General features: G+C 41.1%; 3 protein-coding genes across 6 annotated transcripts; 1 reads left to right on the forward strand and 2 right to left on the reverse strand.

The window, feature by feature from the left end:
* The first annotated feature begins 1,061 nt into the window (after positions 1-1,061).
* Positions 1,062-8,282, forward strand: prodh2 (proline dehydrogenase 2). 2 transcript variants are annotated; one of them, XM_072373855.1, is made up of 11 exons: positions 1,062-1,140; positions 1,526-1,969; positions 2,188-2,378; positions 2,953-3,079; positions 3,486-3,557; positions 3,660-3,740; positions 3,842-3,985; positions 4,096-4,262; positions 5,510-5,620; positions 6,488-6,576; positions 6,918-8,282. In XM_072373855.1, the coding sequence occupies exons 2-11, from the start codon at positions 1,739-1,741 to the stop codon at positions 7,097-7,099; spliced, it is 1,395 nt and encodes a 464-aa protein (XP_072229956.1). In that variant the 5' UTR covers positions 1,062-1,140; positions 1,526-1,738; the 3' UTR covers positions 7,100-8,282. The 2 variants fall into 2 exon arrangements, with proteins under 2 accessions (XP_072229956.1, XP_072229957.1); XM_072373856.1 differs by lacking the exons at positions 6,488-6,576; positions 6,918-8,282 and adding an exon at positions 5,771-6,481.
* Positions 8,174-17,033, reverse strand: eif3c (eukaryotic translation initiation factor 3, subunit C). Of its 3 annotated transcripts, none has more exons than XM_072373854.1 (23): positions 16,894-17,033; positions 15,763-15,880; positions 15,608-15,673; positions 15,335-15,524; positions 15,117-15,242; positions 14,932-14,983; positions 14,476-14,600; positions 14,213-14,352; positions 13,946-14,099; positions 13,687-13,790; positions 12,939-13,080; positions 12,616-12,741; positions 11,420-11,513; positions 10,942-11,129; positions 10,628-10,852; positions 10,340-10,531; positions 10,079-10,250; positions 9,828-9,987; positions 9,619-9,684; positions 9,395-9,482; positions 9,145-9,310; positions 8,840-8,881; positions 8,174-8,624 (listed from the first exon to the last, which is right to left on the reverse strand). In XM_072373854.1, the coding sequence occupies exons 2-23, from the start codon at positions 15,858-15,860 to the stop codon at positions 8,473-8,475; spliced, it is 2,868 nt and encodes a 955-aa protein (XP_072229955.1). In that variant the 5' UTR covers positions 15,861-15,880; positions 16,894-17,033; the 3' UTR covers positions 8,174-8,472. The 3 variants fall into 3 exon arrangements, with proteins under 3 accessions (XP_072229955.1, XP_072229954.1, XP_072229953.1); XM_072373853.1 differs by having other exon boundaries at positions 8,807-8,881; XM_072373852.1 differs by having other exon boundaries at positions 8,795-8,881.
* A 1,488-nt stretch (positions 17,034-18,521) lies between these two features.
* LOC140278639 (uncharacterized) lies at positions 18,522-23,782 on the reverse strand. The gene is made up of 7 exons (XM_072373693.1): positions 21,359-23,782; positions 21,172-21,217; positions 20,844-20,999; positions 20,165-20,254; positions 19,310-19,432; positions 19,005-19,076; positions 18,522-18,682 (listed from the first exon to the last, which is right to left on the reverse strand). The coding sequence occupies exons 1-7, from the start codon at positions 23,780-23,782 to the stop codon at positions 18,648-18,650; spliced, it is 2,946 nt and encodes a 981-aa protein (XP_072229794.1). The 3' UTR covers positions 18,522-18,647.
* Positions 23,783-25,295: the final 1,513 nt, after the last annotated feature.

A 25,295-nucleotide genomic window follows, 5' to 3' on the forward strand; every position in this document is an offset into this window, starting at 1 on the left:
AGAATATTAAGTTGAAATCAAATTCACCCCGAAGAGACAACAACAAAATTTTGAAATAAAGTAACAAAAAAAAAAAAAAAGATAATATTCCAAAAAAGCTCAACCCTTTAGGACCCTGATAGGATCATCGGCACCCCTCTCTGGTCCCTCCAAGACATCTACAACACACGCCTGGCCCGCAAAAAAACACACAGCTTGCAGGTGACTTCATCCATCCTACCCACTGCTTCTTTAGCCTCCTAAAGCCTTTTAACATTTTCAGGCTGAGATGTTTATAACATGGGACACATGGCTGCATTAAATGTGATCTATAAACATGCAACAAGCAGCCTACTGCTGGAGGCTTGGTCCCGTAGCACTTCCATGTTACCCTCCTGGACAAAATAATGAATAGACTGAGTCGGGATGCAGAGCAGCAGGAACAAACAGGAGCGGTTTGGCTCAGCTGTTGTGTCCCTAACTTAGTGAAGCTTATCTATTAGATTAAAAAAACAGTTCAAGCTGCATAAGGGCTCTTGCCTACACTGTAGGGAATTGTCATTAATTTTGTGAGCAGCTATATTTTCATACCTGGTTGGTCACCATTGCAAATGTAGCAAAGATTTAAGTAGCATTTTAGGACGCTCAGGTATTTAGGTCAGAGATATATGACAGGGAGGGCAGCAGTTAATCATTTCCTCTTCAGGCTGTTTTTCTTATCTTTCAGGAAAAATATATTTTAGGCCTCCTAAAAACATAACCTGGAATGATTTCACTTTCCTTACAAATGTCATTTTTACATTGAAGAGACCTTAAGTTAAAATGTATTCCCAAAGGTCTGCAGAAGTATTTGATTAATAAGCTCCATAACATTTTACAAATGTTGTCCATGGTAAGATTAACAATATTTATCTAAAAACAATTAAAAAAGATTTGAATAAAAAGCAATATTCAGTTTTTGTGAATGATTTTTACACACAAATTGAATACTTCATGTCCGCTGGGTTTATTTCAAACCCAGGGAAAACTTTGGGGTTGATGCTAAGGGTCAGCCGGATGTTTACTCAAATTTCAAACGGTCACTTATTAACCAGCGAGTCCCACACTTGAAACCCTCAAAATGCACTTTAGGTTTTTTGAGTACCATTCACAGGACGGAAGGTAAGGCATTACACGATTCTGACTCTTGCACTTTCTCACTTAGACTCAATTTAATTCCTTCGCTAAGATGAGAGGCGCAGCAATGGTGTTGTTTATTTGTCAGCTAGACACACAAAAACCATGAAGCCAAATTTCAGGAGCCTTGATGAGGAGGTGGAGCATGGGCACAGGGGCACCGCATTTGATTTAGGTGCTGATTTGGACCACTAGCAAACTAAAAACGGAACTTAGGCTTTGTGGAGGATGCCCCCTCTGAGTGCCATTCCAGTTACTCATAGAGTATCAGAAATCTTATGAATCCCACCATCTTTTCTTTCAAATTTCCTAACTTCTTATTCTACTCTGGGATGATATAACTGCAGTTATTTCTGTCTTCTTCCAACAGGTTCTAATGTGAGAAGATCATCAATTCCTTGAGCTGAGCTCACCATTCAGACTTGAATAATCCACTGACGTTCTGGATCATTGTATCTCTAATTTCATAAAGCTACCTCTGAACACACACACTCCAAATTGACCAAATAAATAGAATTAAAAAAAAAACAGTCATTAAGACTACAGCTAGAAGCTGAAAAAAAATCACACATATTCTACTGGGATGATGTTGTGCTCTCGTTTACGCCTTTCAAGCCCTCACCTCTTGTCGTTGAGGCTTCTGGGTACTGCTGCCTGCAGGACGGTAGCGGTCAAGGAGCCCGAACTTCTCTCAGGAACTCTGGCCTTTGAGGATCCCAGCGCCTTCAGGGTGAAGGGTCTGGGAGAACTGCTCCGTGCTCTGGGCATCTTCCACCTTTGCTCATTCCCTGTTCTGGTCAACAACTGTGGAAAGGTGAGACTCTGGTTTGCCTTTAATTATCATCAGAGATAAAGAGATGAAGTGAGGCTTTGAAAGATGGATCTCCCTATGACAGAGGTCCATCTTTGGCCCTCCTTTAACAGGAAGATTTTTAAGACGCTGACTGTGTTGTCTTGTTATAAATAATTCCATCGCTATCACTTCTTTCTTACCTCTTCAACCTGCTTCTTCTCTTTTTGTTTTTCTTTCAGCTCATGTCAGTAGCCCGCACCCTCCTCGGGAGGAGAGGGTTTTCCTTGCTGCTGCGGCCCACTGTTTATGCCCAGTTTGTGGCTGGAGAGAATGAGAGCGAGATCTCTCAATCCATGGAGAAGATGAGCTTGCTGGGATTGAGGCCCATGCTGGCTGTACCTATTGAGGAGGACCTCGGAGAGAGCACTGGGTACGGCTCACGGTCCTACCTTTGGATGTAGTTTTGAAATGAATTTGTTAATTAATTACTTTATCTGTAAAGCACACTAAAGGCGTCTCGCTGGAGCTGAATACTCTTTTACGGTGCTGCTCACCATAAGTAAAATGAAATTCTATATTATCCGTCTACAGTTTGTCTGCTGACACACACATACGGCCGCGATGATATACATAATTTAGCACAAGTTGGATCTTCTATTAAATATTTGGAATATGTGTGTATGTTAAGAAATGGCTTAAAAGTCTAAATCATGAAATAAGTTGATAGTTTGTGAATGAATTCTCTCTGACCAGCTGGATTGAGGTCTGGATGTGATGAAAACTGTGGTGCTATGAAAAATATCTCTGTAGTCCGCAGCGGCGTTGTAGGTTTCTATGACAACACATACATGTCTGCCTTCGTGATTCAAGAAGAGCACATTTCTAATTTGTTTAACTACCATTAAACATTTCTGTTGTTTCACAACTGGGTGCATTTGAGTTAAAACTACCACACATTTCTACAAACTTAAAGCGCACATTGGCCTCATGTTTATCCCCACCAGAGAGAAAAGATACGATGACAACATGGAGGCCATGCTGGAATGTGTGCGGATGTCCCACAACAACGCCTGGAGCAAAGACCCAATGATGCAGCTGAAAATTACGGCACTACTCAGCCCCGAGCTGTGTGTAAGTCTCTACCCTCCATCTCACAGTCAAAATACATTCGATTTAACATCCATATGTTATTTTTCTTGTTAATTTTGTCAGTATAAAGGGGCTTCAACATTACACTTTTGGGGGATCCAGTTGACAGTTCCCATAATATTTTGTTAGTTTTCTGAGCATTTTCGATTTAGGTCGAACATTTGAGCTGCTCTGATCAGTCTTAGGCCACGTAAGAGGCTGACCTGCTTTACTATGATTGTATCTGGATGTTTCTGTGCTTGGGAAACAAGATAAGAATACAGATTTTTAGTGTTTGCTGTGTTGGCAGCCGCACCTGCCCCTGCTCTGCCAGTGTTTTTTTTTTTTCATTCTTTTGACCCAGTGTTGACATTCTGTTACTCATGAAAATACACCGCTTGTGTCAAAGGTGAAACTCACAACCCTCATCGCACAACAACCATATGATTTGAGTCTCCTCATCAGGGCGATGGATGGAGAAGTAAGCCCTCAATCCACAAATAAATCCGGTTTTATCCTTATTTCTTTATATTTACAACAATTGTGGAGTTAAATGACGTTCACCTGAAACTGCCTCTTTCAGCCAATCACGTTCCCTGGTTTAGATGACAAAGAGAACACCCACTTCCTGTACAGCCTGCAGAGACTCAACAAAATAGCAGAGGTACGGATATGAATAATTTGCATCTGTGCAGCTACTTTGTATCTTAAACCCTTAACCATTATGACTATTCTATTTTTTACATGCAAATATTTGTGTTTTAGGCGAGTGTGAACAAAGTCAGAGTCCTGGTTGATGCGGAGTACACCTACATGAACCCTGCCCTCTCTCTTGTCACCATGGCAATGATGAAGAAGTTTAACAAAGATGGCGTGTGGATATGGAACACATATCAGTGCTATCTGAAGGCAAGTTATCTTTATTTCTAGCCCTTTAATTGACTAAATTTGCACAGAGTACGACAGTCTGGTCTCAATCACGTCCTCCCCCTGTTTTTCTGTCTGTCTGTGTCACTCAGGAGTCCAGGTCTCTCCTGTTAGAGGCTCTACGTCTGTCCAAAAGTGAGAATTTCGGTCTGGGCGTTAAGCTGGTACGAGGAGCCTACATGGACAAAGAAAGGAAGCTGGCCAAGAAAGAGTGCCGTCTGGACCCCATCCACTGGAGCTGGGAGGACACGAATGACAGGTTGAAACCAATCAAATGCATCTGATTGAAAAAACAAAGCATAGAGTACACACAGCTGAAGCTGCTCAGTCAACTTTCACAACTGCAACTGTATTTGGACAATTAAAATATTCATCTGAAGTACACCAATTCCAAAAGAGTTGCAATGCTGTGCAAAATGTCAATAAAAACAGAATGCAGTGATATTTACAAATCTCAAAATAGTCACATACCTCGAATTTGGTGGCAGAAACACATGTCAAAATGTTGTGATGGGGGGGCTACAAAATGCTGAAAAAGTAAAAAAATAAAACAGCTGGAAGAACAGATTGCAAGTAATTAGGTTAACAGGCAACAGGCCAGTAACATGACTGGGAATAAAAAGAGCATCTAAAGGAGGCAGAGCATCTTGAATGTAAAGATCGCCAGAGGTTCAGGAAATTGTGAAGCAGTTTGAGAACAATGTACCTCCGTGTGGAATTGTACAAGGCTTTGAGTATTCTGTAATTCAAAAATATCACTTCAAAATATCATCACAAATTCAGGGAATCTGGAGACATCTCTGTGCACAAGTAAATGGATGACAATAATTTTTGGTCCCTCAGGCAGCCCCGCATTGAAAACAGACAAGATTCTGTCATGGAAATTATTGTATGGGCTGAGGAATACTTCCAGAAATCATCCTATGTGAGCATAGTACACCGCACCATCCACAAATGATGCAATAATGATCCAGAGACACACACGGTCTTCTCTGGGCCAAAGCTCTTTTAAAATAGACCATGTCAATTAGTGTCAATCTGTTTTGTGGTCAAGAGAAATTGAAATTTGAAATCTTCCTCCACGTTAAGGAGGAGAGGGGCCACTCGCTTGTTATCAGAGCTGAAAAGCCTGCATCTCTGATGCCATGGGGACACATTACTGCCTATAGGATGGGAAACTTAAAAGGTCCCATCAGTACTGACATGTATACTTATATGTATATACAGACGAGCTAATAGTTTTTATGAAGTAGTAAAAAATCTCTCTCAAAATTTGATCCTTTCTGTATTCTATTGTGAAGAAAATATTTGTATATGAGCATTGCAAATCATTGCATTCATTTAAAAAAAAAAAAAAAATGTCATAGTGTCCCAAATTTTTGGAACCGGGGTTGTACCGTGGATTAATTATGTAAAGTCAATTTCTGCTCTGTAAACTTGAAAACACTGGCTATTTCTGATGGAGAACCGGGTCTTGACACGTTTCATATCCTCCTGTTTTTGCAGTTATAATGGCTCCCTGGATGTGATGCTGAAAGCCATATCACAGAAACCTGAACGCTACAGGATCATAGTGGCCACTCACAACGAGGAGTCAGTGAGAAGAGCTGCCCAACGGTCAGAGCACGCCAAGTGAAAAACAATGTGGTATCAGGCGTCTCGTGTTTTTTCTTAGCTTAATCTTCAAACAGGTCTCAAACTTATAATGTAATGATTTCTGCAAATTGGGAGAGCCATGTAAAGCAGGTCTAGTGTTGTTCTTGGCAGAGGAAGCTGTTCAAAGTACACCAGGCACCGACTGGACTAGTTACCTCTGAAGACTGCCTCATCAATGCTTGAGGTTATATTAAAGGATGGACACAAATTTTGCTGTTCGATATATTCATGCCAGTTAAAAGTACTTAATCAGCAAATCTCGGTTGAAGAAGCTAAATCAATCAGTGCAAATGTCCCACATTGAATGAGTCTGTCCTGCAAATTTGAGCTATTGACAGCAAGCTGCATTGCAGAGGCCTACCTTCGAGGTGAGAGTTGGAGAATCCAAAGCAGAGGAAGATATGATACTATTATAAGTCTTGCTACAATGTTCACATTTATATAATCCCCTTGCAAATGTCACTTTGGTGTGTTTACTGCCAAATATTTCCAAACTCACTGGTTTCTCACTTAATTTACAGAATAATTAGAAACACCAACAATAACCCTGATTGTTATCTTACCCTGAGTGAGTGTGTCATGATGTAAATGTGCACGACTTGGACCAAACTATTATGAAGGCATCGGTACGGTTGAAAAACACTATCCTAGTTTCTATGCATCAACTTTGATTATTTGGTTCTATAAACTATCAATCACGAATCCAACAGTGTAGTAACATGAGGGAAATATATCGGTTGAGTGCACTTTTAAGAGTTTCATGACCAAAACCAATCTTACTGTCCCTATTGGGGGTTCTGATGTGAGTCTTGTCTATGTGATCACCAGGATGGAGGAACTGGGGATAGACAAAGATGGAGGCTCGGTGTGTTTCGGCCAGCTGCTCGGCATGTGTGATCATGTCTCCCTCACGCTGGGTGAGATGGGATGTCATTCTTTAGATTTACCTCAAGAACGCCTCCATCTTATTAAATGACAGCTTGACATTAGAGATGGCTGTAGTGATACATTTCAACTTCTGTCCAAATCAAGTGATTCAAATGCTTCCACTTTCACATACAAATCAATGTAGATGAACAGAAGTGTATATTCACACAGTTTGTGCAACCTTTTAAGGGACTCAACTGTTTCATGCAATTTCTGCAATGAATTCAGCATTTGCCTTCCTGTGGAGGGGTTCAAATGCGGTTTTAATGCCTGAAGTGAGTGCAGCTTTTGACTTGTTTAATTCTCCACATTCTCTCCTCTTCCCATTCAGCTAACAAAGGTTACGCTGTATACAAGTCGGTGCCGTATGGCTCAGTGGACGATACACTCCCCTACCTGGTGCGCCGGGCTCAGGAGAATCGCACCGTGTTGCAGGGAATCCGCAAAGAAAGGGATCTACTGAGGCAAGAGCTCAAACAGAGACTAGGGTTGAGTCTGAGGGGAGGCAGCTAATAAGAGACCACCGGCCCAGAGGGATGGAACACAAGGAGCAAATCTGCTGCGGAACCAGAGGACACACGCACAGAAGAGAGAAGGAAGCCATGTGGGGAACACCGTTGGTTTACTGAACAGCAGAAAGCCAAAACGGTGTCTATTTTCATAGAAAAAGAAATGCCTTAGGTTTTTAGTAAATAGTAATTATAAGAAGGCATTTTGAGTGTTTTAACCTAAACAGTTGGGAGTAATTTTGAACAATAATTTCAGCTAAAGTGAGAACATTGTGTGCTTTGCTAAGTTTAAAAGAGAAGTTGCTTAGTCATAGATGAAAATCTCATCTCATACTTCACATACGATTGTGAAATGAGTCATTTTGCTGCAGTGCATTAAAGATTGTTAACATGTTAATGATTTATATCAAGAGTGGGTGACTTTTTTTTTTTTTTTACCCCACTTGGGTAATATAGACTATAAAATGCTTAAAGCACTAATGCCTGGAACGCCTGAAATTAAATCAGCCGCCAAGAAAGCAGACAAAGGCTGGCTGTGATTCGTGAGCTTGTATGAAATCATACCAGTCTGTAGATAGTTGGCTACTCTGTAAAATATATTAGGCTTGGAAAGACAATTTCGGGGTTTTTACCTTTTTCCGTCCGTAATATTTTGCGCCACAAGTAAACGTTTTGTTGAAAAATACTTCTTGACCTGAAACTTGTGCTAAAATATGTAGATCAGACAATTAAACTTCATATAAAACACAGCTCTCATTTAAAACCGGCTTGTTGAGGATTAGAAGCAACTCTTTTAATCGGAGTGATAATGTTTTCTAATGTTGCATCTTTACTGAATAAAAGCCATATCTAGCAGCACAGAGAAGATTGTATTTTAAAAAGTTTTTATATGTACTGAAGAAACTACAATTAACAAGAAACTGACATTGATGGTGACACCGTATGGTAGTTAGTCTTTTCATTTTCCTTGAGGTGAGTATCAGCAAATTCATCATTGAAGTAGAAGACACACCCGATAACTTCCCACATGAGAAATTGTCTGTAAGAATATGAATGATCCAACAAGATTACACATAGATTATTATTAGTATTGTTTATTTGATAAATCAATAGTAGGTGACACTTCTGTCGCTGACTGTTATCACACAAGCAAGCTGATCGCACTGCAACGCCTTTACTTTCTGTCAGCAACGTCGTATTCATCTCCATGTTTAGCCAGAAGTTGGCAATGCTGGAATATCACACTAAGCAGCTGACTCTGGATCAGCTAAAAAACAGTTTTGAAAGGGAAGCAATGGCCGTTGCTGAGCGCGTGACACTAGGTTGTTGGTGGTGTTGTGGAATGAAGACTACTTTAGGTGGTGGAAACGTCCAAGCTCAGTAGTTGCCTTGGTTTTGATTCCTGTATCCACCTCGCTGGTAGCCCCCCTGATAGCCCCCCTGATACCCCCCCTGGTAGCCCCCCTGGTAGCCTCCTTGGTAGCCTCCCTGGTAGCCACCCTGCTTCTGCTGGTAACCACCTTTCTGATCTGTAACGAGAAAACAATAATCTATCGTTTTAGACAACAATCATTAATCACAAGCATGTTTGGACTTTAAGCACTGCAAAGTTTTAGCCAAAATTTCAAATGAAACCATTCAAAATCAGCTTCAACCCTGAGCAGAGAGTTATGATTAAATTAGAAGTGTAATCCATTACAAGTTTCTTTGCCTTTAGACTGCATCCTCTTTGTGGTTAGCATACCTCTCTGGTAGGATTGCTTCTGTTGGTAGCCACCTTTTTGATCTGTAATGCCAAGAAAAGCCAGTTTGAGTTTTGAAAAACGATAACAGTGACCCAATAAAAGCTAAATGAGCATGAAGAAGGTTTCTGGATTTCTAAATTTAGATCATTCCAAGTCCTGAACTACTTTAAGGTGAAAAATGCTCTGATAATGTGGTCTAGAGATAACTTTAAACACCAGCCATGACAGGACATTGTGCAAAAAGAATATAAAAAAAAACTGCTTAAAAAAACCCAAAAAACCCAAGACATATGGTGGTACAAACCTCTATTAAAATAGCCTCCATAGACTCCTTGTTTCAGGTCAAAGACACGCTCATTGTTCTCCACCAAGCTGCCCAGCTTCTCTGCAAGCTGCAGAGCCATGTTCTGCAGAGAAGTGGGCTCTGTGCGGTGCATCACCACAGTCTGTGTGGGCTGGTCCAGTGAGGCCTGGTGGGTACAGAACAGAAAACATTAAGAGAACGTCCAATGCACACACCAAAACAAACTTAAATGAAGAAACCTTAAACGTACCATCAGCTCCTCATTGATGATCATCTTGCTGATTATGCTGTGAACTGTAGGGATTTCCAGCTCAAACATCTCAGACAGTGTCTGCATGCTGCAGGTGACACAAAAAGTTCATGTTAAAAGAAATTGAGATTACGCTTTGGTTTACCAGAAAGCAGAAAAGAGCCTGAGATCAGAGTTGCATTTAGTCCACATGCAGACAAACTGAAGCTGAAGGCTGAGCTCACCTGATGGAGTCGTATACGCTGCTGTACGTGAACAGGAAAGTCCTCAGAGACTCTTCTTGGATTTTTCTGTAAATGGAAACAAATCAACACTTATATAAGACTAAAGTGCAAAATTTATAAAGCAGAAACATCCACTTAAATTCTTCAGATTTTGTAAACATAACCAAATGATAAATTCCCAACAGCTACTAAATCAGACAGAAGGTTACCTGACAAGCATCTCGCGCACTCGCTGTGTTTCAGGAAACAAGTCCCAGACTTTGCTGTTCATCTTCTCATTGATGATGAATGAGTGGCAGGTCCGCCAGTCTCCCATCTTCATGGCCTTGCTGGCTGCCACCACGTGCTCCCTCATGCTCTCTGGGGGTCCTGCAGGACAGACAGAGCAATAATCATTCCGTCTGGTTTCTCTGTGAATCAACTGCCCTGGCGTAAAAGCTTAGGTGTTACTTTTACATACCCAGCAGTGGCTGTCTCTCTCCCACTCTAAGCTGGTGATGGAACTGCTTGCTGATCATCCTGCGGCGGGCGTCAAACTCATGAGCGGCCATGTAGGGGATTTCCAAAAGCATGGCTGATACCAGGTACACACACTCCAGCAGCTCCAGGTTGATGTGCATGTGGAATGGAACCTATGATGGAGGTCAAAGGTTTTGATAATGCAGTCAGATCCTGTTCAACCTGACATAAAGTCTGTTCTTTCACTTTCATCACAACTTACTTGTCTTCTCTTTTCAATCTTCTCCTGCTCAGCATTCCTCTCCTGCATGTTCCTCATGAGCAATCCTTGACCGAGGAGCTCCTTGGCACGGCCGGACGACTGGATGTCCAGCAGTGCATTGTGGGCATCTTTAATCATGCCCTGCCTGAAGGCGCAAATGCCAAGCTGGACCATAGTTCTGTTGTATAGAATCTAGGGAAATATAAGGGAAAAAGTTCAATACAGATGCTTGGTGTTCTTGGTGTCATTTCAAGAAAGGAAGTTCAGTGTAATCTCGAGTTAACCCACCTGGACGGGTGGGTCAGCGTGTTGGATGTTGTCCTGCAGGTGGCTCATGAGCATCAGGTCACGCGCCTGGTACCAGCGTGAATGGAGAGCATGGTGATAGATGTGGCAGAGGATAGCGCAGGTACGGATACGGTCGGTGCGATCTTTGGCATAGATAAACTTGCAGAGGCGATCCATGATCACAGCACTGTCCTCCCCTTCACTCTCCTCCTGATCCTGCTCAGACTATGCAGCACACACACATCACTCAGCACATCTGGTTTCTGCAACTTCCTCTATCAAACAGAGCCGTGTTACTCTTCGGTTTTCCTCACCTTTGTTTCTCCCTGCAGGCCCAAGCTGCGCCTGTGAGCTTTGTAGTCGAACTTGTAGTAGGTGTGCATGATTCTGCGCAGGTAGACGCGGCAAATCTCTTCTGTGCTGCCTTTGTTCTCCAAGTAGGTGAGCAGCCGGTCAATGATGCCACAAACTCGCCCCTCGTCTTTGAGATTGTCGACATATTCTGTAAAAGCAAATCGAAAAAGAAAAGAAGAGAAGAGATTTTGCTGTTATGAGCAGCGTTGTATTTTTGTGTGGATTTGTCGTTTTATGAGAGGCGCCTTTGAGCTCATACTGTTTGAGTATATGATGATAAACTTGGTTCTGAAGCTAATGTTACAGCAACACAATTGATTTTCATTTGAAAATAACAGAAAAAAAAAAGAAAATTCATTTTAACCTTCTGCAACAATAATCTGAGGTATCATTACATCTTAACGGTTGGAAGGAGAAAACATTTTTTGCACCACCCACCTTGTGAATGGGGGTCTGTGTTCTGCATGATCTTGGTGAACTCTTCATCCATCCTCTCTACCAGCGTTAGGACACACCCACGCACCCTGAAAGGCTGAAAAATGTACACACACACACAAAGAAAAGCAAATATTTATTATTATTTTATTATATTTTGCAATGCCATCCTCTCGCCAGGCTCACAACAACCATCCATAAGTCACACTTTGTTAAATGAACCAAAAATAAATAAATAAATACATAAAAATCAGTTATATCCATTAATGACATTAAAAAGACAGCCCCATGAGACTTGTTTGGGAGTTTATATGTCTACCAGTACAGAGCTTGAGGAAGGGGGGGGGGTTTGACTTGAGTTTATTTACAGCAAACCTTTTGATTAATTCTGATGATCGGAACCAAAATGGCATCTGTGGGAAGCAAGCCCGATCCACAAAGACCCTGCAGCCAAACCCACACCTAGTGTGAAAGAATCTACTGCCAGCACCACACTCTGGGAAAGCTTCTGATTTTCTTTGCTCACATCCTGACTGTTCAGAGCTCTTTTGTCAGCATGAGGAGCCCAACATGATATCAAATAATGATGTCATAATGTTACGGTCGACCGGTATATATGCTGTATTTTCAGTAAGTACACTTTTCATAAGTAAGATTTAGACATGCTCCCCAACAAGATCAAAACACCTTCCACGAGAATGTTTAACTCGTCTTTTTAATAAGTGGGATTTCACAAGTTTATATATATATATATATATAAAAAAAGATTTTCTATGAATTCATTAAATCTTTTTTATTCAAAACAAAGGGTATGATCTTAGTCTACAGAGACTGAATCAATCATGTGTAACATCTGACAGCTTATTATAAAAGCTGTCCATCAGCAAAGATGGAGCTTTGAAAACAAACCAACATCCTCCTCTGGGGGAGTTTTGAATTCCTTCTCCTTACATCTTCTGCCCTGTATGCACTACTGCGAGCCCTCTAGGCATTGATTTATGAATAAGGAACCGAATGGGGGAGACAGAAAACTTCCCCAGGTTTGAGAAGATTAGGCGGAGGAAATTGAGCACTTAGCGAATAAGATCCGAGAATTAAAATAACCACGGTAACAGACTCGGAGAGAGGGTTCAATTTGAACAAAACGGTCTCCAATTCAAGTCGCCACCCAAAAATCTCAGAAGGGAAAGATCGGTCACCTGTTCCCCAGCGTTGAGATTCTCACTGTCCTCTGCAATGTTCTCCCCGATGAAGATGTTGTTGAACTCAAACAGGATGTCCAGCAGCTCATCAATACAATCCAGGCACTTCTTCCACATATCAGCCTAAAAGGAAGCAAGTCAGAAAAAAAAAAGAAAAAAGAAAGGAAATATAACCGATTTCAATACTTAATGTTACAAGACATCTTTAAAAAAAAATTCTAAGCATTTCTGCTCTTTAAAAAAAAAAAAATCTCTTAAGACATATTTTTCATTTTCAAAGTGAGCGACCTGAATGTCACAGAAGGAGAAATGCTGCTCACCTTCATGAAAGCCGCCAGGTTGGGGTTGTAATCATACAGGGAGGCAATGATGTTAAATTTAATCTTGACCGAGATTCCGTGGCCCAAGTTGTGCTCAGCAGCGATGGCCGCCAGAGCATGGAGTAGTTCAATCTGGGCAGCCCTGTCAAAAGGAGGAAAAAAAACATGAGGATGAGTAAGGATGATGTCACAGAGCCTCACCTTAAATATAAAATAAAATTTAAAAAAACACATGACTGCATCTATCAATGTAACACACAATTAATAATAACTACATAATAAAGAAGGCAAGAGAATTCAGAAGGAATGTGGCATCTTCTGGCTGATTGGGAGCTGTAACTTTAACGGTGACTCGTGCTTAAACTCCTTCACACATTTCCAGCAGTGATCATCATATGATGAATTTTGAACAACACAATACACTGGAAATATATCCATCATCTGTTCAGAAATTCATTTTAATCGCACGTCCCTGTATACATTTCAAACGCATGGCTGTTATTCTTTACCAAAGCTAGGCGACTAGAAAACTAAGAGTCTAACAACAGGGTAAAAATATTATCTTATCATCATGAGGACAAACTCAAGGGTTCTCCTTCTTAGCTCCTTAGCTGCTTTGCTAACTTGTTTATTGGACTATATCTGAAAAGTGTAGATTTATCTATCAATTCCTTCTTTAAACTATGTCTTAAATGTGCTAAAAAACATGTTCTATGCACTGGAGCTTTAGTGACGGGTGCAGCGTTACCTGTCTGTGCCCTTTTTGCCTCTTGCTTGCAGGATCTCATTCAGCTTCTTCACCACCACCGTTGTGTTGATCTCTGTGCCTTTAGCAAACATCTTGGGCTTTTCCTGAGCACCACAAAACAAAAAAATGTTTTTATATATGAACAACTGCTATTTTCAATCATAATTCTATAGAAGCTTTTAGATTAGGCCAAAATAAATAAGTGCACATTTTGTCCTGCCTACTTTCAGAATAATGACAAATAAAATCGCTTCATTACCTTGACCAGAGGGACGCCCCCTCGAACCTTCTCCCAGCCTCCTCCACCCTCCTCTTCTCCCTCTCCTTCAATCTCCTCCCCAATGCGGTCTTTCTTTTTCAACTTCTTTTTCTTTCCGGCCTTCTTGTCGCCGGCTCTGTCGACACCAGGGGCCCTGAGGACATTAACCATTCAGATCATATTTCAAGCTGTCACGTGACCTTCTTTGACTTAAAAATACACAAACAAACGACGTTCTGGCGCAGAAGTTAACAGGAGAGCACTTGCTTCTTGAGGAAGACCGTGGCCAGGGATTTACTCTTTTCCTCCTCGTCATCTGAACTCTCGCTGTCTCTCTCGTCAGTGTCTGGACCCCAGTCTTCCTCATCTTCATCGTCGTCATCTTCTTCACTAGAAGACGATTCATCCTGATGGAGGGAGGAAAAAACCTCAGCACATTAGCTCAGACATCTAGTAAAACCTAAGTAAATACATAAGTCTTTCCCACTGGCTCGCAATGTTACATACTATATCACATGCTGGCCTCTTACCCCAGATCCCTTAGCAGTCTTAAGGAACTTGCTGGCCTCTGAAGGACCTTCAGGCTTTTTCTTCAAGAAGGATTTGGCCGACACTCCATCCTCACCTGCCTCTTCATCACTGTCAGAGGAGGAGCCTTGTGGAAGAGAAATGATGAGAAATTTAAAAAATGATGCTATGACTTATTCATTATTAGCATTATTATGTCTCAACATAGTGTTGTTTACTTGTCATCCTGGAAAAAAAGTATAAAAAGTAGATTTTTTTGCAAGAGTTTAAAATAAACGAACAGTAAAAAAATCCCCTTTAGTAAACAAGGAACCCCCATTAGTGACCATTTGAGATGCTAAATTGGCCAACAGCTGTTAAAAAGGGTTGATATAGGAGATGCTAGAAAACCTCAAACCTGTAGTAAATATAAGCTGGAGTTCTTGGGAAATAAAAACATGTATAAACAGCAATCTCACCAGAATCCTCTTGCTCCTTCTCCTCCTCTTCATCTGCAGACTCCAGGGGGTTCTATCAGAAGCAAAGAGAGGACCGTTTTTCTTCTCCTTTCATGCATGTTATCAATCCATTTTCTCACTAACAAACATTTCTGTGTACAGTTTTGATGCCCAGCATCACCGTGAGACAAAGGTTCCCGACTTACCTCCTTGTACGAGGCGATTTCTGTTTCGTAATCTCTGTTGTACTTGCGGATCTTCTGGCGCAGCGTGCTCAGGGCTTTTGCGTTGTTTTTGTTCATTTTCTTCTTGCCCTCTTTGTCCTCCCAAAGCTGTAAGGAAGATAACGTTACCTTTGTGCTGCAAAAAAAATTAAAAAAAAAAAAAAGAAAATCCAGCTGTGCTCTAAAGCTCGACTACCAACCTGGTTCAGGTAGTCCTCCAAGTCAGCCAGGAGTCGGATGTAGAAAGAGGGGACACCCTCTTTGTCCACAATGTTCTTGCTTTTGAGGAAGGCTCGACATAACTGCTCAAATTCTTCCAGACATTTGGCCATGTCACGGATCTTCATAGCATTGCGAATTGTCTTGATGAGGTTGGTCAACTCCTCAAACCTAAAATTCAAACCAGAACAAATACAAATCTGGCGGCCTGTTCAGTTTTGAGCGCATGCAACCGAAGACGATGCCACACCAACCTTTTGTCTTTGGCACTTCGCACAATCCTTTTAGTGTCCTCCTCATCATCACTAAGAAGCAGTGACCTGTGAAAATAAAATGGGTGTATGAGATCATAATGAAAGCAATATTATGATTCCTGCCGACAATGACATTTTCTGCAAGTTGAACTGACTGCTTGAAATTTGTCCCGGCTGCTTTAGGGGTGATCTCATCGGCGGAAGAGGACTCCTCTGACTCGCTGTCAGACCCGGTGGCAAAGAAACGAGACATTGTTGAAGGGAGCTGTCAATCTGCAAGGACAAACAGACACATGTGAGGACTGCTGTTTAAGAGATTACAACAAATAATCTGTATCTGGGCTAATCTGCTCAATGTTGCTAATGAAATGTGAGCATTTAATGCAGTTCAAAAACAGTGACGTTTCCTTTAGGTTCCCAGTTATGGTTCAGGGATAACCATCCATGTTCAAAAACAGGTACAGAAAATTTAATAAACTAATCTTCATAGGAAAGGTAAAAACTTTCTTATATCATTCCAACACAGAATACATGCAATTTCCAGTATAAATTAATTTATTAATGACGCTCAAAAGGAAAAAAATGTCCCAACACAGAAAAACGGGGTTTTCGGTTTTGGGTGTGTTTTTTGGTCATTATCCTATGAACGTTTCTGTTAAAATTCAGTGACATCCACACACACACAGAAATAATAGCGTCTATTATGATGGTTTGTGTTACACGTGCACAAATCATATTTAAAATTCTGTCTCAAGCTTGTAAATGTTAGACGACCTTTCAAGCAGCTGTTCAATAACTACTAATTTGGAAACCAAAGTTCAACAAATTTCCTGTCTAGTACTATAATAATAAGCAATAACAACAGTTTAAACGCGTAACAGTTAGAAAAGACAGGCTTCTGATGATTAAAGCAGATTCCAGAAACGGCAACGTTAGCAACCCTTGCCTGTAAGTGCTATGTTACAAATGACTTAGCTAGCTCAATTTAGCTTTGACATACAGACAAGCACCCAAAGAAACAGGAAACCAATCTGTAATTACAATTTAGCGCAGTATGTTTGACAACAACCCACATAATGATAACATATTTTGTGTAGTAGTAACCAGCTAACACGTATTTTTTATCGGATAACGGAAGGCCAACGTTTAGGTGGCGCGCGGTCGCTGGTTAGCTAATGCTAGCATCAACCAAGAGAGCGTCAGGCCTCCCCGCATGTGTACCCAGAAAGTACAGTCCGCTTAAACGCTAGATCAAATAGTTATATCAATTTCACGATCAAGCTCACCTATGCCCTTGTGATAGTTGTCCTGTCGTGTTGTCTCTTTTTGCTCTTATAAAAATCCAGTTTTGCTGTAGACGGGCCACAGAAAAGGCGTGCAGCACTCTTGCCGGCAGCTTGCGTCAGGAAAGGAAGCGTGAAGTAGATCAACACAAAATGCGGATGGTCTGCAGACCCAGAGCAGATTTACACACTCACTGACAAGAGGCTCATGGGTTATACTGCCACCGAGCGGTTGAAAAAGTAAGCTCACCAGAAGGGACTGGCTTGCCTGTGATAGTGTAGTCAAAATATGATAAAATCATGATGATTATAATTATAAAGCAACTCAGTTTTTCCCTTAATAGCTTGAAAAGACCCTCCATAATGGAGATATCCGTAACAAGAAAATACGCCAGAACAAACAAAACGAACAACCCCCCCGTCCCCCGTCAAGAATTGGCTTTGAAATACTTTTATGATGCATTTAATTTTTTTTTTATTAACAAACATGCCCCTCTCCGCAAATATCGAGTAAAGGGTAGAAAGAACCCCTGGTTCTCTGCTGTGCTGTCTAGTCTTTTAAAATATCAAGTTTATGCCTGTTCTAAGGCCAGACACTCTAAATCCCAGAGTGACTGATACGATTATTTATTGTTCATCTTCTTCAGTCTCACTTAAACTTCTGCAGTCTGCATTTGACGCTATTCAGTCCCGTCTGACTAGGCTTAAAATGTTTTTTAACGCAGAGAAATCAAAGGCTAAGCAGCTTCCACCTCTCCTCCCCAGCTTGTCAACTGTTCAAGGGGTTGAACTTGAAACCGTCAGATGCTACAAATATTTCGGTATTCTGATTAATGAGAATCAATCTTTTAAATCTCATATTGACAAACTGGTTTCTAAGCTAAAACTTAAATTGGGTTTCTTATTTTAGAAACAAAAAGTGTTTCTCACACCAAGTCAGGAAACATTTGATCACTTCAACCCTTCTCCTCCTGATGGATTACGGAGATCTGCTATTCATGAACACTTCAGCCCAGCATTTGAAAAAAAATTGGATACTGTGCATCACTGTGCTCTGCGTTTTATGACTGATTGCAGCTATTGCGTACATCACTGTACTTTGGATGCTACAGCAAATTGTCTGTCTCCAGCTGACCGCAGACCATCTCATAGGCTGTTTTTAAAAAAAAAAAAAAAAAAATTTTTTATCTATAAATAGGACTTCTTCCCACATATTTATGCTCACTTCTGTGTAGGAACTTCAGCCACTAAGGTCTGTGCTCTCAGGACCTTTAAATTTTCTGCCCCTGCTACCTGGAATAATATGCAAAAGGACTTAAAATGGTAATTTCTTATAACTTTGGGGGAATTCAAGTCAATTTTAAAGGACAGACATTGGCTCACTTGGCTCCTGTAATTGCCCTAATGTTTGATGCCATGTGATATCTCCAGGGTATTTTCATGAAATGCGTGTGTATTGAGTCTTGTATTTTTGCTCTTGTTGTGCATTGCTTGTTTTATGCTGCTGTCTTACCCAGGTCACTCTTGGAAAAGAGGTTTTAATTTCAATGAGTTTTCTTTTACATGGTTAAATAAAGGATACTAAGACTAAAAGAAAGCCACAGCTACACTGAAGATCTCTGAAGATGCATCATCAATATCAAAATCAATTTATGGATTTAAAGTTTATTAAGATTTTTAGTTTATTACACTGAAACTGTGGCAACAGCCTTAACAACATATGCTTTTAAACATCAACACAGATGATACTTCAACACTCAGCAGCCTTCTTCTTTACTGTACTTGAGCAGTTCTGGAAGAAAAAAAACAACAGAAAAACTGAATCAATAAATATTTGAAACATGCAACAATATAATGATGAGATTTTGATAAAGCAAAGTGCTGATCATCATCACAAAGGCTAGAAATGCAAGCAGTAGTTATGATCTGACACTGTAGGTGTGGATTCTTGTAAATGTAACTGCAGCTAAGTCAACCTACAATAATGACAACTAATTATTCACCCAAGGAGCTGAACACAGCACTAATATCTCTCTTACCTCAAACGTTCAATAAAGCCTCTCAATCAATTGCAGGAAACAAATGGATATAAAGCCACAGTAACAGATACATACCTTCTTTCAGCCTCTGTATTTCTTCCGATTTTTCTTTGAGCTGCTCCTCAAGCAGACTACATTTGGCGCAACCTGCAAGACGGTTAAAGGGACAAAGTCTCTTTCAAACACGAGGTGAGCTTTGCTTCTACTTTCTGTGTGTCAGAGATGAGCTAATGAGGATGACTGTTGCAGTCTTCCCACGTCTTGTAAGTAAGTAGCTGTAAGTACCAAAGTCTAGGCTATCGGAGCTGTTCAGGTAAAGGTATGATTCAGCGAGTCTTATAATATCTTCATTGACTTCAACTGTCTGTTTCTGAACCCACCGTGGCCCTGGGGCTTGGCTTGCAGGGCTCTATGGCTGGTTGCAGGCTGTTTCATTGCTCTGGCTTTGTTGGTTACATCACACGATGTTAAGGCGTCACCAGTACTTGTTGGCACTGCAGCGCCTGAAAGAAAGTGAGAGGAATTGCAGAAGTGCAAGCGAGAACACCCACATGAACTCAAATCACATTCAGCACAGTTGCACTGTTACAGGGCAGTGCGAGTGGAGCGCTTTGTAACAGCTGACTGTGTGAGAAAGGAGAGCACGGTGCAGGCCGGTATATCTTCACTTACCGCACAGACAACATTTTAAGTTACTTGAATGGTGATTATGTCAGAAGATGCTGCGGTTCTGAAATAAGGATTTTATTAAAAGCGCAGCATCAGTCTGAAAATACTTCAAAGTGACTGTGAGCCGTCACACAGTCCTAATGGGCTTATCTTCAGTCACAAATTCTGACACGTTTAGTCCTCTGACAAAAGAATCAGGAAAATATGGAAATGAGAGCAGCTTTATTGGACTTTTGACTGAAGTGTGAAAGTGTCACGGTGTCCCTGAAGTGTCCTGACTAACACTGCGGCACGATGGAGTCATAACCTACCATTTCTTTGGTTTTTAGCAGGCACAGATCTTTGCCTGGAAGCGGTCGGTTTCAGGTTTTTATTCCTGTATGCAGTATCGCAGGCAGATGTTGAGGCTTCGGTATTACCACTTGGCACAAGGGCATCTGAAAAAGTGGTAATAAAAATGTCAGAGCCTTAACTCGTTTAGACACGTTGTCAGTTAGCTTCTGTGCAACAACAAAACTGTGCAGGTCTTTCTAAAAGCTGCACTACTCCAACAACTCAATATTTACCCAATTTCTTCCTCTTTGAGACTGAAAAAGCTTCTCCTCTGGTGAATGGGTACTTCCTTCCTTGTGGATTCTTTGGCACCACGTTCGCTGCTGGATGAAAAAGGTCAAACAATTACATTCTAATGAGATTGCATGTCACTCCCACACAATAAGTTTTCTTATTATTTCCAAGTGTGTTCTCAGTGACTACAATCGCTGGGAAGGGGACATAAAACACTCAAATGATTAATATACATTAAATGAAGGCCAACAGGGGTATAAAAGTTAGCCCTCTGAGACATCACTTATACTAAATTATGTGGTGGTGTATTTCTCAGCAGACAGACATCACTTTGCCTGTATTTTCCTTTTTTCTTTTTATTCAAATTGCTCTCTTTGCCGCTTTCTAAGTGCACAGACAGACAGTATTAAAGCTTCCTCAGCAGATTAGCAGATAAAAATCTACCAGTGTGGCAATTTCCTGTGAGGTTGTGCAAAGCTGTAGACATTTCTGTTCATGTAAATGTTGCTTTTTGCACTCATAGATGGAGAGTGTATCATAATTGTAAGCTGGTCTTTCAGGCTGTTCTTTTACTTTTTAGTTGTTGCTTTCAGAATTATACGTTTATTTCCCCTTTGTAGGTTAGCGGCAGAAAAAAAAAAACAGGGAAAGCACAGAGTCTGACCACTTTGAGAGTACCTGTAGGTCCACATGGTTTGTCAGAAGTCGAACAGGCTTCTGTATTAATTCTTGCAGATGGTGGCCTGAGTCCTGGTGCAGCTTTCTGGAAAACTGATGGAATACCACTCAGCTGTGGTCTTTGCAAGCCAGAGCTGGGCAGCTTGGATGCTAAAATTAGCACAAAGGAAAGCAAATAGTGGATACTGTGCACACACATTGCTGGTTGTATAAATATGCAATATCAAACAGAAAAAAATGGGTTCATAGCATAACCTAAAGCATGCAAATCCACCCCGAACATTTATCTTTACAAGAATTACTAAAAGCAAAAAGACACACCAACTACCTGCTGTTGTAGAACGCAAGTTGTAGGAGTTTGGTATTCCTGTGGTCTAAAATGAAGAGCAGAGGAGTTCATCAACAATCCCTCATGGGTAGGTGAAGCTGCTGCTTGTAATCACTGCTCTGGACAACAGATGAAACTTGCACATGCAGTCAGTGGATTTACAGAAACACAAACACTTGTGTCCTACCATCTGCGGTTCCTCTGGAGGAGCAGAGTTTCTTACAGCTTCAGCTTTTTGCCTTTTCAGGGGCAGACCGGATGTCACTGGTTCAAGCCGCTTTAGAGGCACAGATGCTGGCTTGAACTTCGCCAGCTGGGATGCAATTTTTGAAGGAGGCCATATGGATTTAGCAGCAGGTTGCGTCAAGAACGTTTTGCGGTCACAGACGATGTTTGATGGGGGTTGATCAGCTGGCTTACTGGGACCATCTCCATACAGTTTTTTCTGCACTGTCAGGATTTTGCCCGCCTCTCGCTCTGAGTCGAGGTTGAACATTTTACAGTTAGTCATTGGCGTGGAAGTAATCAAAGACTCTGCCCTTAAATCTAGGGTCTCATCCAAACTGAATGGGTTTGCTTTGTTGTTTTCTGTATTAATGCTTTGATGGCTTGAACTGTCAGAGAGACTCTCGGTCAGAAGCTGCCCTGATTGCGAATGATCATTGCTCTCATTCCCACCACCTCCAGTAAGTGACTGCAAAAGAGGATTAGCTTCAACTGTACCATTAGGGCTTTCAACCTTCTTGCCATTAGACTCTGCAGCATCTGCTGTCTCATTTTGTTTTGGCAGCTCAGGAGGGTGGACCTCAGCACTGTCGTCTTTAAGGCTAGTGGTTAAATGACAGACTTTCGGAGAGGAGGGCTTGTCCAAAGTGTTGTGTTGACTGTCACTTGAGCTTGTCTCTGACAAAGTTATAGTGGCATTCTGTTGAGAGGGAGGTTTACAATCAAAAGTGTTGTTTTGGGGGCGGAGGCTTGCAGTAACAGATTCCCCAAAGGTAGTGCTGCCGCTGGACTTTTCTAGAGAGAACTTGTCAAAAGTGGTGTTTTGCACTTCACACAGAGTAATTTCCTTAACAGCTGAGCAGCTTTGATTCTCAACACAAGATGCTTCAGTGGCAACAGACTGTGCCTGATCTGTGGCATCACTCTCCACTTTTGGGCTGTTTACAGTGGACGCTGGAAGAGTCTTATTCTCAGGGCAGGAAATTGAAGCGGTAGAGTTAAAATCAGAGGAAGCACTCAGATTGGAGGGCTGGACAACAGTAAATGTGCCATTCCCAGACACATCTGTTTTCAGGTCTTCTTGCGGCACCCTGTTGGTCGACTCAGTGTCACAGTTGCTCAGTAGCTCTTCATTCTTCTCCACAGTATCAGGGGTCTCTATGGGTTCAGATTCGTGCTCCGAGTCGACTCTATTTGAAGTGACCTTGCACTCCTGAGCTGACGTAGAGAAGTGTGCGCACTGAGTGGACATGTCACTAGAGGAGTTTATGTCGTTAGTAACATTTACAGGTTTGGTGTCAAGTGTGTTGTCAGCTGATGCCTGAGGCATCTCCATAGTTTGTCCACCAGGCTCCAATGAAGATTTGCTATTTTCCAAAACACTACCCATAGTGATATCCCGAGTTCCTTCCAAAGACGTTTTCAGTACGTTTTCTCTCACACACTTGACAGAGTGTATGCTTGTACTGGACGTTTCCTCATTCTGAATCGTGTCAGATCTGTCAGGTTCTTCCACAATGTCTTCACCGACCTCCGACAAAGCTCTGTTGGTTTTCGAGTGATCGAGGGGTGAAGAATTCTGGGTGATGTCCATGGAGGATATCGGATCAAGTGGTGATAGCGCATAGTCACTTGAAACATCAAGGAGAGTGATGTCTGGCAAGTACCTTTCAAGTATCTTGGAGGACACAGGAGAACTCTTATTCCAAGAAGGGGCATCGATCCTGACGTCAGGGTCTGTACTTGTCGTTTTCACGAGAGCTTTTGGAAACTCAGGGGGGTCGGCATCATTTTCCTCAGCACACGTCACTGCCTTACAGAGCTTTGGGGTTGCAGGTGCACTTCCAGGAAGAACTGAATCATTTGTAGTCAGCTGCATTGTTGAATCACATGTAAAATCAAGAAGAGTGATTTCTGGCAAGAATTCATAATCAAGCAAGCACACAGCAGCACTTGTACCACCACCTGCTCTCCCAGAGTGGGTACTGAAATCTGAGCCAGGATGACGGGGAGACACTCCTGATGATTTTTGATTTGATGGGGGAAAGCCATGTTTTAAAGCATCTGGAGGAGGGCGACTATTACCAATATTCAAGTATTTCAAAATTGGGGTAAGAGCAGACTGAAAACCAGACAACCGTGACTTTGATTTGCTTCCACCAATTGCATTTGTTGGATCTGGTGTTGAAAATGTACTGGTGTTAGAAAGAAGCCCATTTTGTTCACTTAGCTGTGTAGAAGAATAACACATTCCATCCTCTGCCTGAACTTTGGGCTTTGAAGTCCCAGCTTCAGCAGCGACTCCAGGTGCAATATTTTCACGGCATTCATCTTCCTCTGGAATGTCCTGAGGAAATGAGGCCTGCGTTGTTGTCTCACTGGCCATGAGCCTGACTAAATGAAAGTTTTCTTTTAAAAAAAAAAAAAACGAAAGTCAGAACTCAATAGTCTTCAAACACGTTGTTTCAGGCGTTTTCCCAGTCTGCATGAAGGCAACCTGGGGATTTAAAAAATAAAAAAATTAACACAAAATACATTTGATTCTAATCAAATTAGATCACCAACACCTTCATGGGCGAGATCAATATGGATTAACCACGTTTTTACCATCTGGAGCATTTAAAAAGTTGTATGTACAAATAAGACTAGTAAAATAGCGAGATGGGTAAAAATACGAGTTTCGATTGCACAATAGAGCCAAATGAATAACTGGTCTGTCATGAAATTCAGCTTTGAAAGTATAGAATGACTCTCGTATCAGTAACAGGACGTCGCTTGAATGATTGCAGACCGAAAATCAACTGACAACTTGACTTTTTCAGCTTCAGTCAACACAGTAGAAAGATTCAAAGGTCTGAACACAAGCAAAGACGACGACTCATGAGGCTTCTTGACCAGCATTAAATAGAATTACGTCATGTCATCTAACGTCCACAGTAAAATCGCAACTTTAGCCAACAGAAAAATGATCACAAAGACAAATAACAGGCTAGTCTCAAAAAGTAAAATACGCTGTCGAGGTTGATTTTGACATTATCAATGGTATGATCAATGATAGTGATGGGGGCCAGGCTAATCTTACTTTTATAACGTAAACTGGTAGAACGAAAAATGCGTTACTTACCAATCAACAGTCAAGTTTAAGAAAACATCCGTTTGAAAAACGTTTCAAACGCTCTTCCCACGAAGCGAGTCAGTTAAACGAAACAGGCTTTACGTTATATGTCAGACAGACATCGAAAAGTTCATGAAATCACAACTTCTGCAGAGCCACTCTAGTTCAAAATGTCAGTTTTCCTCGCGTTCATTGGATGATACCAACCAATGACAACCGAATCTTTCTTCTTCGTGAGTTTGAAACGTGCTAGAGCAGCAGTGCCATCTATCGTCCATTTACTACTTTTAGAAATCATTAGGAAAGAAAATACATCGTCCTAAATCCTAAACGTACATATAAAAGTTTCATGTTTTATTTAGTCTTCTATTACATAGCTTTACTACATTGTTTTCTACAATAGAAGTGTTGTGCCTTTTTTTAAGTTTCCCTAAAGTAAATAATGACAATATCAAAATAACTTGATAAAGAATAGACAAAAAAATGTCACTTAAAAATTCCCTTGAATTCAGGAAACGTGTACCCCTGAAACATTTCAAAATAATACCTAGACCTATGCTAATATAAAGCCAACCACATTAATTTCAATCAATTTCATCTGAAAAAATACTTTTAAAGAAATTGTTAACTGAACACATACCTATTAGTACCATCCAGAAGCTGTGCATCACTCTTACAGACTCAAAACACTTACAGTCAGATTTAAAGCGCATTAAAGCACTTCTGCAAGCTCATTGTGGCCCAATCAGTTTACTGAGATACTTGATGTGTTTTTTTGATTACT

The sequence above is a fragment of the Leuresthes tenuis genome, unplaced genomic scaffold (assembly GCF_036924035.1).
Source record: "Leuresthes tenuis unplaced genomic scaffold, fLeuTen1.0.hap1 SCAF_20, whole genome shotgun sequence".
In the NCBI taxonomy this organism is placed as follows: domain Eukaryota; kingdom Metazoa; phylum Chordata; class Actinopteri; order Atheriniformes; family Atherinopsidae; genus Leuresthes; species Leuresthes tenuis.

Bases quoted from the DNA above. Each gene is read 5' to 3' on its own strand.
- prodh2 (XM_072373855.1), top strand. From the start codon at position 1,739: ATGATGTTGTGCTCTCGTTTACGCCTTTCAAGCCCTCACCTCTTGTCG. The intron at 1,970-2,187 runs GTGAGACTCTGG...TTTTTCTTTCAG, and splicing joins TGGTCAACAACTGTGGAAAG to CTCATGTCAGTAGCCCGCAC. The intron at 3,986-4,095 runs GCAAGTTATCTT...TGTGTCACTCAG, and splicing joins CATATCAGTGCTATCTGAAG to GAGTCCAGGTCTCTCCTGTT.
- eif3c (XM_072373852.1), bottom strand. From the start codon at position 15,860: ATGTCTCGTTTCTTTGCCACCGGGTCTGACAGCGAGTCAGAGGAGTCC. The intron at 14,601-14,931 runs GTGAGATTGCTG...CTCTTCCACAAG, and splicing joins GAAGGAGCAAGAGGATTCTG to GCTCCTCCTCTGACAGTGAT. The intron at 9,685-9,827 runs GTAACCTTCTGT...TTCCATTTACAG, and splicing joins GTGCGCGAGATGCTTGTCAG to AAAAATCCAAGAAGAGTCTC.
- LOC140278639 (XM_072373693.1), bottom strand. From the start codon at position 23,782: ATGGCCAGTGAGACAACAACGCAGGCCTCATTTCCTCAGGACATTCCA. The intron at 20,255-20,843 runs GTACTCTCAAAG...TTTTTCATCCAG, and splicing joins CAAACCATGTGGACCTACAG to CAGCGAACGTGGTGCCAAAG. The intron at 19,077-19,309 runs GTGGGTTCAGAA...ACCGTCTTGCAG, and splicing joins AGCCAAGCCCCAGGGCCACG to GTTGCGCCAAATGTAGTCTG.